The following is a 16933-nucleotide window of genomic DNA, read 5'->3' on the forward strand; positions in this document are numbered from 1 at the left end:
CGTTGCACCCCTGCACCCGGTGTCCCTGCACCCTGCTTCTGTGTGTACCTCGCTGTGATGCAGTTAGTACAATGAGACACACATTAAATACATTTTTCATTGTAGCAGGAATAACATGTACCAGCCATGGGCAGCACATAGTTAATATTACATTTTTGCATAGAGTAACCCTTAATGGTGTGTCTATCAAGCATCCTTTGAGGGTTCCTGCCTTCCTGTCAGCTTAGTGTGTACCCAGCCTAAGATAAAATATATAGTTAATACTGAATAACATTAATTAAAAGGTTGAATATAGGGATTATCTCTTCAAAATAGGAATGGAATCAGATGGTCTTTACTTTCTTAAAGCAGGTACAGTATAATGGTTTTGGGTGTTATCTGCACTGTGGGGGTCATTCCGAGTTGTTCGCTCGCAAGCGGATTTTAGCAGATTTGCTCATGCTAAGCCGCCGCCTACTGGGAGTGAATCTTAGCATCTTAAATTTGCGAACGATGTATTCGCAATATTGCGATTACACACCTCGTAGCAATTTCTGAGTAGCTCCAGACTTACTCGGCATCTGCGATCATTTCACTGCTTGTCGTTCCTGGTTTGACGTCACAAACACACCCAGCGTTCGCCCAGACACTCCCCCGTTTCTCCGGCCACTCCTGCGTTTTTTCCGGAAACGGTAGCGTTTTTTCCCACACGCCCATAAAACGGCCTGTTTCCGCCCAGTAACACCCATTTCCTGTCAATCACATTACGATCGCCAGAACGATGAAAATGCCGTGAGTAAAATTCCTAAGTGCATAGCAAATTTACTTGGCGCAGTCGCAGTGCGGACATTGCGCATTAAGCGGAAAATCGCTGCGATGCGAAGATTTTTACCGAGCGAACAACTCGGAATGACCCCCTGTGTCCCGGTACCAATGTTCCTGCACCTGTTTGCAGGTAGAAGGGTTTTAGGCTAAGGGGAAACTGTGCACTGACACATTGCACACAGCCAGTCTCTCTGGTCCTGAAACAGTCAAGCAGAGAAATGCTTTAATTGTTTCAAGCTGATTCTCTTTTGGGCACTGTGGCGCTCTGGCTGTGGGTAAATTGATTTTCTCCACAAGTATCATGAGGACTTTCAATAAGACACAGGCTGAATTCATATTTTTTTAAGAAGCCTTTACACGGAAAATGCATGTATCTCTCCTGTGAAGAGCCCTACTTTGGAAGATGTTGATATTTTATTGCAGTTCTGCAGCAGTTTTCATATGGTTCCCAAGTGATGTGTAAGTGTTAAATATTCAACTTGAGAACACATCAGAGACTCGTTTATGTGATCAGCACAATCTCAAGGTTGCACTTTAAAATGTTATATTCATGACCTTGAAGTGGTGGAAAGGGTAACAGTCATTATGAAATGCTCGGTCTCTTACGCATAGCAGTCCTAATGCTGAGATCACTCCTTCTAAATGTCACTTGGCTCCCTCCCCCAAATCATATTATATGGGTTTTCCAGCTGTTTTACGCAGGTGAAATGTCTGGTCCATTAAATGAATTTATGTATGGTTTTTTTTTTTCCAGTGTATTATGTTTTCATCAGGAAGTTCAATTATTTATCTTCTTTTTTAGGTACATTGTGTAATTAATGTGATCAGAGACCTAAACAGTGCAAACTGCAGTGTTTTTTTTTTCCTATGGCAAAAAGGCCATAACTATTATATAAATATTATTTTTGTTACACAATTAAATATAGACTCAGCAATGTGGTCAGAATAACAGACTTATAGGTGTCCTCATACACCTAGCCTCAATATGCCGCACAGTGCGAAACACCTGCCATTAATGAGCCACCACTTGCGTTGAGTGGCTTTCTCACACGAATGCTCATTTTAGTTGCAGCGCAATGTGTCTAACCCTCTTCATGATTCATTTGATATGCCACACTTGTATATTTGTGTGCCACTGCATGAGTCTGTATATGGAGCATAATAGGACTTGGCCTGAAAACAAGCAGCAGCCGTTGCATCTTAGCGCTTCGTATACAGGTTCAGAGACTCAGGTACACATAGATATACAAGTGCCGCATATCAAATTAATCAGCTCAGTCTTGTGAAGCAGTTTTGTTGCATCACATTGTAATTAAGATGTACATTCACATGAAAAAGACTATTGGCGCAAGCTGTGTGTCATAGGATCTGGAGCAACAAGAAGGAACGTTTGGCACAGCTGCAGCAATAGTGTATGAGGACACATCTGTAATTCTGAAAAATTGTACAAATGACAATTTGAATATCTTGTCTTAGGGGTATATTCAATTAAAGTCTGATCCATTCCGACATGTATTTGTCGGAATGGATCCGATAACCCCTATTCAAATCTCATCTCAATTCGACTTTTTCAAGTCGAATTGATATGAGTGACCCAGAGGAGGAGAGGGGGGGTGAGCCGCGGGGAGACCAGCGGGGGAGAGCCGCCAGCAGCCAGAGGAGATCAGCGCTACAGTAGCGCTGCAGCAGGGTGTCACACAGCCGCCCGACCTTACGGCAGTGTCCACCTGGCTTGCTGGAGCCGGGTGGACGCTGCCGTGACCGGCGCGGCTGTGTGACACCCTGCTGCAGCTCTGTGCTGTAGCGCTGATCTCCTCTGGCTGCCCGCGGCAGTCCCCCGTCTCCCTGCGGCTCCCCCCCTCTCCTCCTCTGGGTCCGCATCTCAGTCCGACAAATTTTGATGTCTGACTGAGATTGTCGAAAAGCACGTGAATCGGCAGCTATTCCGCCGATCCACGTGCTTTTCGACAAGTCGAATTCATTGACTTGTCAAAAATATTGAATAGGTCGAATCACGATTCGACCTTAAAAAGTCGAAAACTGCCGTCTTTTCGACAGACGGCAGTTTTCGACTTCAATTGAATATACCCATTAGTATCTTGTCTTAGTTACGCTATTCACAGTGATAAGCGGGGGTAAGTAACAAATCAATTTAGTAATGAACTCATGTCGGTACAGCACCTCCGATAAAAGGATATGCTGCCTAAACGTCTACAGAATAGGGGCAGCTATTGCCAACACTATACTCTGGGTTCAGTGTTCAATACAATATGTTACAGGAAGAGCATGCAGCCTGCCCAGCTTGTGTGCTGGAATGATGGCCAGTGCTATTCAACATATTGCTGCAAGGGATGATGTTAATATACTGACAGTCGGGATCCCGACAGTCAGCACACTAACAGAAGGATCACAACAGTCGGGATCCCAACACATCCTGGAGTTAAGTACAGGGAAGGTTGGGTTTAGGGTTAGCCACTGAAGGGGGAGGGGGGTAATATTAGGCTGGGGGGGAGGACTAGGTTGCGGGAGGAGAAGGAAATTTGGATAAGGCTGCGGTAGGGATTAGGGGTAGGGTAAAAATACTTACTGGGATGTGTTGGGATCCCGACAGCTGGGATTTCGTACCCAACCCAGCTGCTATTCCCTAGGGATGAAAGTTGTGCATATTTTCTTGCAGACCCAAATTCTCCTTGGGAATGCGACCCTGTAGTGATTAGGCTGGAGCTGGTTTCACATTATGACAGGTGGTCTTCAGGAGGTCGAGTTTGCCTTATAGTGTGTCCAGCCCAGCTTTGTGTCACCTGCTATATATGTCCCGCTGTTTTTGCATTAAACCTACCCACATACTATGGCACTAGTGCAGGTTACTTGAGGTACGTGGGAAGGTGCTAATTTACATTATGAATCCTTTTTTTACTCAGTAAAGGTCTGTGTTGAGGATTATCATTGTACTTGAGGATGTGTACGGAGATATCGCTTACATTACATCGGCTACATCTCAAATGAGCCTGCTACACTTACATGTACAGTACACGTCCCTACTGTATGCAGGTTGCTTTTGCATTTCCCAATCTGCTTTTCACAAGTTACATGGATCATGTGCAGTAAATGAAAGCAGATTTCTGTGGCTGTAGCAGGGCTCAGTAAAAATTAGACTTTTGGAGGATATGTGAGAATTGCCTAGAGTTAAGTATTCTAGAGGTTACACCCAAGCACCATGTGAAATACTGGAAGATCACCATTTTCTCCATTATTCCTCATTGTTGCTGCAATTTCACCAGATTTTAAAAGCGCAATGTGACTAACCTTTTTTGTCCACTTAATAGACAATACTCCAATTTAGCTCTACAAGGTAATATGTTGCAAAAAATGCACCTTACATCATGTATGTCTATTTACAGTGTTTCTGTTTTATGTTGGACAAAGCATTCCTACGTGTATGGACAGCAGTTACCTTACATTATGCAACTGGCCAAATTTTTGTTTCTGTCCTACAGCGTATTTTTGAAACTGTATCGTCAATAATTATTAGATTGCATAATCTGCAGCAGAAACCTTGACTGAAAAGAGCAGTGGTAGCATCGGGTGACTGGCTACTATGCCAGTCCTCTTGTAGTGTAAACCAGCACACAAAGCAATTCTAAACTGATAAATGGCCTACCAACAATTTATTTAACCCTTCAGTAAAAGAGAAAGCTCATGCGTCCCCGCACCAGCATGTAAGAAACACCTCTGCTCTAACATTATTACATGGAACCAATCCCCTTTTCTATCTAATCACAGAATCACTGCAAGACTTCTTTGAATATAAATGTCTACTTTAAAAAGAGCAGCTTAGTACAACTACAATGCCTTTATATTGACCAGCAAGACCAATTCTACAACTTTTATACAAATACAACTGAACCTTGCCATACAGTCTAAACCTGACCAATCACTGGTTTAATTGAGCTTTCACCTTTGACAAATATGTAGACGCAGGAGAAATGGGTCTGGTTATACAGAGCTGTTAGCAAACCAAGCAAGTAAGCAAATGGGCAATACCATGTTGCACTGCATGTGGGCAGATATAACGTGCAGAGAGATTTACATTTGGGTGGGTTATATTGTATCTGTGTATGTTAAATACAGGCTGTTTTATTTTTACACTGCAGTTTAGATTTCCGTTTGAACACACCCCACCCAATCTAACTTTCTCTGCACATGTTACATCTGCCCCCCCTGCAGTGCAACATAGTTTTGCCCAATTGCTAACCTATTTGGTTTCTTAACAACTCTGAGTCCACATACATTGTGTAGACAAACATGATAAAATGTCAACATACCATCCCAAGTGGTCTACCTGTGAACTACATTGTACTGACTTTAGCTGTGGCTTAAGTGGCTTCTGGGACCCAGCGGTTATGTGAGAAGCAGTTGTGGTGGAGACGTGATGACCATCGTTCTGTTTTCTCATACGTCCTAGAGGATGCTGGGGTCCACTTCAGTACCATGGGGTATAGACGGTTCTGCAGGAGCCATGGGCACTTTAAGACTTTTTCAGAGTGTGAACTGGCTCCTCCCTCTATGCCCCTCCTCCAGCCCTCAGTTTATAAAATGTGCCCAGGCAGACTGGTCGCACTCTAGTGGAGCTCTACTGAGTTCTACTAAAAGACTTTGTTAGGTTTTTTATTTTCAGGGAGACTGCTGGCAACAGTTTCCCTGCTTCGTGGGACTTAGGGGGAAGAAGTAGGAACCAACTTCCTGAATAATTTCATGGCTCTGCTTCTGCTGACAGGACACCATTAGCTCCTGAAGGGTACTGAACACTAGCTGCGGCTATGTGCTCACTCCCACAGCACGCCGTCACCCCCATAACAGAGCCAGAAGTCAGAAGACTGGTGAGTATTATTACCGGAGATCTGCAAGAGGGACCTCTTGTCATCGTGACGGCTCAAGGTACTGCGCAGCGGGCGGGAACGCTGCGCGAGCATGCTATCCATAACACAGCGCACAGCAGGGCGTGGGGGGGGTGGGGGTGGGGCCCTAGACAGCATGAAACCTACTCTTAAACTGGCAAAAGGTAGCATATGATGCCGTGGCACAGTCCTACACCCCCGCCAGTATAAAAAAATTTGGTGATGAATTCTGAGGGGAAACGCGCCATTACAGGGGGCGGGGCTTCCTCCTCAGTCAGCCAGCACACTGCTCAACGCCATTTTCTCCAAGCAAGCTGCAGGGGAAGAAACGCTGGTCCTCCTCCACTTCTGAATCAAGTATCAGGGTGCAATTAAGGGGGGGGGGGGGGGGGCAGAGTGTAAACTGGTGCTCAATTAGACTATTTGGCATTATAAAAGCGCTAAAGGTCTCTGAACATTTTATTGACACAGGGATTTCAGTCATTGGTGCTGAGTTGTGAACTGGCAAGTCCCTTTCTTTGTCCTTCTGACAGATTTTACTGTGGGTCTGTCCCCTATAAGCCCCGGAGTGTCTGTGGTGTGTTTGTGCACGTGTAGGACATGTCTGAGGCAGGGAGCTCTTCCCCTGAGAGAGCCATTTTAGGGACACAGAGTTGTAATGTGGTGGCGCTGCCGGCACACCACGAGCCTGAATGGGTGAAAGAATTACGTGATAGTGTGAATCATATCAGTAAGAGATTGGATAAGTCTGAGTCTCATGCAGAAAGCTGGAGAAAATCTGTGGAAGATGTGATTTTTAATAGTTCTGCTTTTTCATCCACAGGGGATCCCTCTGATACACATAAAAGGTCATTTGCACAAATAGTACAAACTGATACCGACACGGACTCTGATTCCTGTGTCGACACTAGTGATTCCAGGGGAATAGATCCAAAGTTAGCAAAGAACATTCAATACATGATTGTTGCTATAAAGGAGGTGTTAGAAGTTACGGAGGCCCCTCCTTTACCACAGGAGAAGGCTTATTTTTGTAAGGAAAAGAAAATTAATGTAACTTTTTCTCCATCTCATGAGCTGAACAGTCTCTTTGAGGGAGTCTGGACAAATCCTGAAAAGAAATTTCATGTTCCCAAAAGAATTCAGGTAGCTTATCCTTTCCCTGCAGAGGACAGGAAAAGGTGGGAGTCACCCCCTGTTTTAGACAGTGCCCTGTCGAGGATAACAAAAAAGGTGATTCTCCCTGCGCCTGGGACGGCTTCACTTAAGGAGCCGGCAGACCGCAAGTTGGAGACTACGTTGAAATCTATTTATGTGGCCAATGGGACATTACTCAGGCCTACCATTGCCTGTGCGTGGGTGAGTAATGCTATTGAAAAGTGGTCAGAAAACTTGTCATCAGACATTGACACAACAGATAGAGACGAGATACTCCTAACGTTAGGTCATATCAAAGACGCTGCGGCGTATATGCTAGAAGCCATGAAAGATATTGGTCTCTTGGGATCAAGAGCCGCTACCATGGCAATCTCAGCACGGAGGGCGTTGTGGATTCGCCAAAAGGAATGCTGATGCAGATTCCAAAAGAAATATGGAGGCTCTCCCGTACAAAAATGAGGCCTTGTTTGGAGATGGGCTGGATGCTTTAGTTTCTGCGGCTACCGTGGGTAAGTCGACATTCTTGCCTTATGCTCCTGCACCGGTGAAAAAGACACATCACTCTCAGATGCAGTCCTTTCGGCCCAATAGTTACAAAAAGGGTAAAGGTTCCCCTTTCTTTGCGGGTAGAGGAAGGGGGAAAGGAAAAAAGCCCACAGTGTCTCCGGGATCACAGGAGCAGAAATCAACCTCTGCTTCTGCCAAATCTTCAGCATGACGCTGGGGCTCCCTTGCGGGAGTCCGCTCAGGTGGGGGCATGTCTGAAACTCTTCAGTCACTTCTGGGTTCATTCTGACCTGGACCCGTGGGTCGTACAAATAGTGTCCCAAGGGTACAAACTGGAGTTTCAAGACATTCCCCCATACCGATTTTTCAAATCGACCTTGCCAGCTTCTGTCCCGGACAGGGAAGTGGTAGCAGCAGCAATACAAAAATTGTGTCAGGATCAAGTCATTGTCCTGGTTCCCTTGTTACAACAGGGAGAAGGGTTTTATTCAAGCTTATTTGTAGTTCCGAAGCCGGACGGCTCGGTCAGACCGATTCTAAACCTGAAAAATCTGAATCTCTACTTGCAAAGGTTCAAGTTCAAGATGGATTTTCCGAGGGCAGTGATTTCCAGTCTGGAGGAGGTGTCTGTGGACATAAGACGCCTACTTACATTTTCCCATTTATCCTCCGCATCAAGCTTATCTGAGATTCGCAGTGCAGGATTGTCATTACCAATTTCAGACGTTGCCGTTCGGACTCTCCACGGCACTGAGGGTGTTCACCAAGGTGATGGCGGAGATGATGGTTCTCCTTCGACAGCAAGGAGTCAATATAATTCCTTACCTGGACGATCTCCTGATAAAAGTGAGGTCCAGGGAAAGGTTGGTGCAGAACATTGCACTCTACCTGACAGTACTTCAACATCACGGTTGGATCATAAATTTTCCAAAGTCACAATTGGAACCAACAAAAAGATTGTCCTTTCTGGGAATGATACTGAACACAGAACTACTGTGGGTATTTCTTCCAGTAGAAAAGGCTCTGGAAATCCAGAGAATGGTCAAACAATTCTGCACCCAACAAGAGTGTTGATTCATCAATGCATTCGGTAGTTGGGAAAGATGGAAGTGGCCTACGAGGCGATACAGTTTGACCGATTCCATGCCAGAGTATTCCAGTGGGACCTATTGGACAAGTGGTCTGGATCCCATCTACACTTGCATCAGAGGATAATCCTGTCATCCAAAGCCAGAATTTCGCTCCTGTGGTGGATACACAGTTCTCACCTCCTAAAGGGACGCAGGTTCGGGATTCAAGACTGGATCCTGGTGACCACAGATGCAAGTCTCCGAGGCTGGGGAGCAGTCACGCAAGGGGAGAGCTTCCAAGGAAGATGGTCAAGTCAAGAAACTTGTCTTCACATAAATGTTCCTGAGTTGAGAGCCATTTACAACGGCCTTCTACAAGCGGTGCATCTTCAAGATCAACCCGTACAGATCCAGTCGGACAATGTAACGGCAGTCGCGTACAAAAACCGCCAGGGCGGAACGAAAAGCAAAGCGGCAATGGCAGAGGTGTCAAAGATCCTCCTCTGGGAAGAAAGACATGCAAGAGCTCTGTCGGCAATGTTCATTCCAGGAGTGGAGAACTGGGAAGCAGACTTCCTCAGCAGACACGATCTCCATCCAGGAGAATGGGGCCTCCACCAAGAAGTCTTCGCAGAGGTGACAGGTCTTTGGGGAGTTCCTCAAGTAGACATGATGGCATCTCGTCTCAACAAGAAGCTTCAGAAATATTGTTCCAGGTCGAGAGACCCTCAAGCAATAGCGGTGGATGCACTAGTGACCCAGTGGGTGTTTCGGTCGGTATATGTCTTCCCTCCGCTTCCACTCATTCCAAAAGTTCTCAAGCTCATAAGAAGAACAAGCGTTCGAGCGATCCTCATTGTCCCAGACTGGCCAAGGAGGGCTTGGTATCCAGATCTTCAGGAGTTGCTCATAGAAGATCCCGGGCCTCTTCCTCTTCGCGAGGACCTGCTGCAGCAGGGGCCGTGCGTGTATCAAGACTTACCACGGGTACGTTTGATGGCATGGCTGTTGAACGCCGGATCCTAGCCCGAAAGGGTATTCCCAAAGAAGTCATTCCCACTCTTATTCAGGCCAGGAAAGGAGTAACGTCTAAACATTACCACCGTATTTGGAGAAAATACGTGTCTTGGTGTGAAACCAAGAAGGCTCCAACGGAAGAGTTTCAGTTAGGACGTTTTCTCCATTTTCTCCCGGCGGGTGTGGATGCGGGCCTACGTTTGGGTTCGATCAAGGTCCAGATTTCGGCCTTGTCCGTTTTCTTTCAGAAACAATTGGCCTCACTTCCAGAAGTTCAGACATTCGTGAAAGGGGTTCTGCACATCCAACCTCCATTTGTGCCTCCTGTGGCACCATGGGATCTTAACGTGGTGTTGCAGTTCCTTCAATCAGATTGGTTTGAACCTCTACAGGAGATAGAGTTGAAGTTTCTCACTTGGAAAGTGGTCATGCTGTTGGCCTTGGCATCCACAAGAAGGGTTTCTGAGTTAGGGGCCTTGTCTCACAAGAGTCCTTACTTGGTTTTCCATGAAGATAGGGCCGAGTCAAGAACACGGCAGCAATTTCTTCTAAAGGTGGTTTCTTCTTTCCATATAAACCAACCTATTGTGGTGCCAGTGGCTACTGACACCTTCGCTGCTTCAAAGTCTCTGGATGTGGTCAGGGCTTTGAGGATCTATGTTGCAAGAACAGCTTGGATACGGAAAACAGAGGCTCTGTTTGTCCAGTACACTCCCAACAAGATTGGGTGTCCTGCTTCTAAGCAGACTATTGCGCGCTGGATCAGAGGTACGATTCAGCATGCTCATTCTACGGCAGGATTGCCGATTCCGATTTCGGTGACTGCCCATTCTACTAGGAAGATGGGCTCATCCTGGGCGGCTACCCGGGGGGTCTCTGCATTGCAGCTTTGCCGAGCAGCTACTTGGTCAGGGGCAAACACGTTTGCTAAGTTTTACAAGTTTGACACCTTGGCCGATGAGGACCTACAGTTTGGTCAATCGGTGCTGCAGGGTCATCTGCTCTCTCTCGCCCGTACTGGAGCTTTGGTATAACCCCATGGTACCCCAGCATCCTCTAGGACGTATGAGAAAACAGGATTTTAATACCTACTGGTAAATCCTTTTCTCCTAGTCCGTAGAGGATGCTGGGCACCCAGCCCAGTGCGTACTTTACCTGCAGTTGTTAATTTGTTAAAAATGTTTTCAGCATGGTTGCTGTGATGTTCATGCCCGTTGGCATGTGTTTTGTTGAATGCCATGTTTGCGGCATGGTTGAAGTGTGAGCTGGTATGAATATCACCTTTAACTTAAAAGTAAATCCTTTTCTCGAAATGTCCGTCTCCCTGGACACAGTTCCTATGCTGAGCTCTGGAGGAGGGGCATAGAGGGAGGAGCCAGTTCACACTCTGAAAAAGTCTTAAAGTGCCCATGGCTCCTTTGGAACAGTCTATACCCCATGGTACTGAAGTGGACCCCAGCATCCTCTACAGACTAGGAGAAAAGGATTTACCGGTAGGTATTAAAATCCTGTTGTTATACCCTTGTCCCTAATCCGTAATATCCCCCCCCCCCTCCCCTCTGTGCCTAAACGTAACCTTCTGTCCAGCAGCCTAACTCTAATGTTGACATTCTGAGGATGTTGATATTTCAACAATGTTGACATTAAGGGGGGGAATTCAAAAGTTTAAAAAATAGGTTGGGTGTCTGTTTTTTCTTGTCTATTAGATAGGAGAAAACAGACACCCAACTGACTTTTCAAACAATTGAATAGCCCCCTATGTCTTCATCCTAGGTGGAACACCTCTGACACCATGTTCTCATTTAAAACACAATTATCCAAGATAGTCTAAAACAGAAAAAAGTGTGTTCTCATTTACAGCCTCACCATTTCAGGTTGCAAATACGCTAACATAAATTCTGTGCTTTGGTGAATTTAGTCCAAAATTATTATTTATCTTATAAGTTTTGAGGAGGCTGACGTGTAAAAATCATGGATAATCATCCTATCACAGTACTTGTCCATAGAATGGGAGACCAAGGGCTCTATAATGACAGGTTTCTGAGACCGCCAGAGGCAATAAGCATCTCTGTGCTTGCCAGCAATAACTGCCCTTACTAACCTATTTAACAAGGATGTCGAAAGCAGAAGAAAATCAATGAACAAATAGCTTTTATTATTTAATACAATTTCCTTTTTCTTTTGGAAATTCTAAAACATTATCTTTTTTAAATGTATCTATTTTTAAACATTATCTTTTTTATTTAGCTTATTTTTAGGTGAAAGTTGGAGCCTGGGCTTTCAGTTCCATAGACCACAGGTTCTCAAACTCGGTCCTCAGACCCCACACGGTGCATGTTTTGCAGGTCTCCTCACAAAATCACAAGTGAAATAATTAGCTCCACCTGTTTAAAATGTGTCAGTGAGTAATTAATACACCTGTGCACTTGCTGGGTTACCTGCAAAACATGCACTGTGTGTGGTCCTGAGGACCGAGTTTGAGAACCACTGCCATAGACTAACCGGGTCACGCATGATGCATCAATTTTGGAAAGTTATCTTCCACTTCCTATGCATTTGTTTTCAAAGTTTATCATGTATTTGTAGGTTCAGCAGGCCTGAAAAATATACCCAATAGCTTTAGGATTTTATACATACTTGCCTACCTGACCCTCTCCATGAGGGAGAAAATGCTCTGTTCCTGGACTTTCCTGTTAATGTATGATTGCCATCACCTGTGGTGAAACCCCTTTCTTATCAATTAATTAGCTCACTACAGGTGATGGCAATCATACATTACCAGGAAAATCCAGGAACAGAGTATTTTCTCCCTCATGGAGAGGGTCAGGTAGGCAAGTATGATTTTATAGCATTATTTTCATGTTTTATTCACTTTTTTGCATATTTTCTAACTTTAGGAATTATTTGTGTATTTGTAACAGGAGAGACGCGCTCAGAGGGCACAGTGGCAGACATATTTGACAAAGGCTCCGGCGCCCTTATTTTGCTAGATGGTAAGTATAGTTTGGAGGTTGTAGGAGAAATAGTTAATATCACCTTCACTGAACTAGGAAAGCAAATTGCTGCTTCTCACTTATTGGAAACTTGTTAGTTTTATTAGAGTACACATCCCCATACAGTTTGCTTTCACTTTGCCTCCTTAATGCAAACTCTGTCAAAAGCATTTCACACCAAAGCAATTTTCAGCTAGAATAACTAGAGGAGTAGAAACGATTCACTTTTCTGATCGAAGTGAAGGTCGTTTCAGGCGGAAAAGGGAACAGTGCTGAGAATTTCTAATTAGGCGTAGTGGGAGTGAGACAGAGCAAGTGGAGTCTTACACCCAGGCTATCTGGATGTAATGTGTACTTCAGACATCTTTATAACATCATGTCTGATACATTCTTAAATCTGACAGCGTACAACATTGAACTCAGATTCATCCTAATTCATAGTTACAGCTTTAATCATTTATTTTCAGAGGCTTTGAGTGGTGTTTGAGTACTGTGCATGTGTGGTTTTGTTTTTGCTATGAATCACAGCACTTGTCTTTAATTTTTCGTTATAGTGTAATTGGCCCTACACTTTAGCGATTGGCCGCCGAGGTGCCCGACTGCTGATACGGCGGCGGGGGAGTGTTGTTTCTTCACTCCCCCGTCATCCGGCCCCATAGCCCTGCATGCTAATATGGACGAGATTGTTCATATTGGCATGCAAGTATACGCGACCCGGCACCAATGATGAACGAGCGCGGGGCCGTGCATTGTTCATCGTTGGTGTCTACACACTGAACGATATGAACGAGTTCTCGTTCATTAATGAACGAGAACGTTCAGTTAGATCTATAAGTGTGTAGGGCCTATAAATGTCAAGATTTAAAAAAAAAAAAAAAAAAATTGCTTCCCAATAGTTTATTTGCTTTTACGTTACGCCACATTTCCTAAATAAATTACCATGTCTTCAGTGTGTGCTTTTTTTCTTTAAGGTATGTGTTTATAGGACAGTGCAAAGTTGTTTATTTTAGTTGTATATTGTTTGTATCCTAGTACAACAACTCTATTTTAAGGTGCATATACACAGTGAGATTTTGACTGTGTGCCAGTTTTGACTGCGATTTTCCTTGAACTCCCCGGAGCCCGAAACCACAAATTTTGACTACTTGCGATTCTGACTATTTACAGTTTTGACTATACTATGTACTAGATTATACACAATATAGTCAAAATTGCCTTGCCTGCACAGTCTATTTTTTCTTACGATACCTACCCCACAGGAGCGCGCATCTGTATCGCAAGCTGTATACACACGGTGCGATATGTGCTAACTTTGCTTACAATTTTGACTATATAGTCAAAATCGTAAGAAAACATCACATTGTGTGTATACACTTTTTATAGAGCCAGATGGGATATTAAGATAACTGTATAGCAAACTAGATAAACAAAGCCATATATGTAAAGTTTAGGTTAGAGTGAGCCTTTATACTGGCTTTCGTAACCTATAATCCAGTATTAAATCTCTTGGTAAATGCTAGATGTTTGTCCTAGCAGGAAGCAGAGGTATGAGTGCTGTAAGATCTATTGTGCTGTACCTGCTCTGTTACTGGGATTACTGTTCTACTTGTTCTGGGTCGAAACAGTTCAGTGTGGCCCCCATGTGTTAAGGGCCCCATACATTACCGTGACATGTCCGTCTGACATGTCGCGGGCGATCACCCTCAGCAGTCTCCCGGGGTGCAGGATCGCCCAAGATACATCGTATGCTGTCCTTTTGCATACAATGTACCTTGGGTGATCCTGGCCGATCCCAGCCATGCCTGCGGGGTCGGAACAGATTGAATATGCAGCACATTAAATCTGGAGGATCCGATGCTCACGGGAATGCGCATTGGATCGGAAACGCCTTCAAAATGCCCGATTTCATCTGATATATCGGGCCGAATGCCCGAAATCGGATGAAATCGGGCATTATCGTCCTAGTGTATGGGGCCCTTAAGATAAGACATTTTGGGGACCTGTATTGTTCTCAAGAATAGTTTTAAAGCACTGCCATTGTTTTATGTTTAGTTAAATAAGTCTTTATCTTTGCTAGACCCCACTTGCTCCATAATCCACTCCCCTGCAACGTATACTGCGTTTATTGCCAGTAGATGTTGGAAGGAAACTATGCTGAAAACATGGCCACAAAAGAAATGGGTGGTTCATTGCTGCACTTTATTTCTAGCACAGAATCTTTCTGGTTGTATCAGCAATTGATAAAGTATGTCCTGGTAGATATAAGGTATATGTCACTGAAACCATCTAACAAGCAAGTCGTTTCTTCATTGTTATTTTGAAATTATGTCCCTGGATATACAGTACTGCTGAATATGTTGGTGCTAATACGAATATAAGGATAATATTAATAAGAGGTCAGAAAGGCTGCTGGCAACATGATGATGTCCCATATCATGATGCAAGCTGTGCCTCACCACAATATATATTTATTTGGTAGAGAGAGAACAAAATACAGACTACTGATGTGTCCTCATACATCTACCCTCAATACGCCATGCAGCGTGAGACGCCTGGCGTGAGTGAGCCGCCAGGTTCCGTGAAACCCTGCTAGCGTCAGACATCTTTTTTCTTTTTTTTCCCCCCGAAAATGCGTCTTAGTCGCAATATGATGTGATTAGGACGCACCAGGAGACTCTGCTGATTAATTTATTGTATATCTATGTGCAACGAAGTCTGTATACAGAACACAATGGAATTTGTATTGGAAAAAATCTGTGGTTGCTACAGTGTAGCACTTTGTATACAGATTCAGAGAGTCAGCCGCACACAAATATACAAGTGTCGCATATCAGCCTCCTGGTGCTAATTGTCCCACCAGGGGCTATCTAATTTGCCCCGATTGGCAGCTTATTGTAGGGTACCGCCATCTCCTGTCAGCTCCCGGTGCAGTGGGAAACCAAATCCCCGGAAACAGCCCCATTTTCAAGCGGAAATGGGTCTGTTTCTACCTAAAACACACAGGTTTCACTGAACCTGTGTGTTTTTGGGAGGTCAGCTTTTTTTTTTTTACGTTCAATCCATATTGGATAGCCTTTAAAAAAAAGAAAATAATTGGTGAAACATCGGGAAAAAAGTCAGAATTCCCCCTTAGTGCCTTATCAAGAATGCTGATTTTGCCCACATAAAATGCAAAGAGTGAGCTGTTTGTTTCTTTTAATAGTAAACACTTACTGTGGGAATGAACTTATCTGCTACAGCCAGTTTTCTGTGTTTGTGGTTGGATCTGGTGGATTTGGTGGGAAGAGATCATCCCCAAAGATCAAGGTATGTATACTATACAGATGCACCTTAATTGCTTGTACTCACTGTAAATAAAGAAAATGAACATTTCCTTTCTGCACTTGTGACAAGTTCAATATGAATTAATGCTACTCAAGCTGAGGAAAGGGTAGATGTTCTCTTATTAAAATGTGTACTGAGCTGTGTAATTGTAACCAAAAGCCACTTATTGTTAGGCGTGAAATATTACATCTTACAATGTAATTTACGTGGCCTCCTTTGCTGGTAAGAGCAATTCATTTATTTTAAAAGGTAGAAAACAAAATGTAGAGTTTGCCTCATTGTCTTTCGCCTTTTATTGAATACAAATCAACAATACACATCAGGGAAGTGAATACAGAATTTCAGAGGGACATTAAAGTGGCAGGGAGCAACATAAAACTTAATATAATATTTTGGGCTACAGTATGTCATGCTGGTAACAGATTTTTCATCTCCCGGGGCATTTGGTGACATTGAAAATCCAAGATCTAGAGGGGAATGTAATAGAGTGCGAGATCCAGGAAGTGTGGGACTTCGTCCGAGTCCTTATCTATTTTTAAAGCGGCAATCAGCTACATAGCTAAACCAACCCTTTTTTGCCGTGTAACTGATTCCGCTTTAAAATTGCTTGATAACTTGGATTTACCATCATTTAAAAGTAAATATAAAAAAATCATCTGTTAATGTGTGTAAAGACCCTGAAATACAACATCAATTAATATCAATTTTTATTGATATAAAAACGATGGAATTCGACCTTTTAGTATACCTCCAAATGGTTCAATCAAATTGAGCTACTAATTAAATCACCTGTGCTTAAGCATGGATATCCCCTATATGGGGATGAATCGGTAGAACCCCTGGTCCTGTTTTCGTCAGTCTCATTGGTGGATACTGTACATCCAGCAATTCTTCAATTTGAAGATACCTCCCACTACTGTGAGAGGCAAATGGCCAGTGCCATCCACCAATCAGTGTGACACTGGCTATGACACGGTCATAACCAGTAACTGTTTGACACACTGCATGGATGTGCATGGCCACTAAAACACAGTCAAAGAATTGCGGTCTGGCTATTCTAATTGTGTTTTAAACGCAACCAAGGTTTTGCAGTGCACATAACAGTATAGTAGGTGTAGGCTGTGGGTCCATGTTTGGTATTTTTCCGATGTATTCCCTAATTTCA

At 43.9% G+C, this 16933-nt stretch overlaps 1 protein-coding gene across 1 annotated transcript in view; it reads left to right on the plus strand.

The window, feature by feature from the left end:
* HSD17B4 (hydroxysteroid 17-beta dehydrogenase 4) overlaps positions 1-16933 on the plus strand; it is a 566121-nt gene that overhangs the window by 341336 nt on the left and 207852 nt on the right. The window contains exons 15-16 of the mRNA XM_063964187.1: positions 12373-12444; positions 15647-15750. Of these exons, the coding sequence (XP_063820257.1) occupies positions 12373-12444; positions 15647-15750 (176 nt within the window). The remainder of the gene's footprint in view (positions 1-12372; positions 12445-15646; positions 15751-16933) is intronic.

Source organism: Pseudophryne corroboree, chromosome 1 (genome assembly GCF_028390025.1).
Source record: "Pseudophryne corroboree isolate aPseCor3 chromosome 1, aPseCor3.hap2, whole genome shotgun sequence".
Lineage (NCBI taxonomy): Eukaryota > Metazoa > Chordata > Amphibia > Anura > Myobatrachidae > Pseudophryne > Pseudophryne corroboree.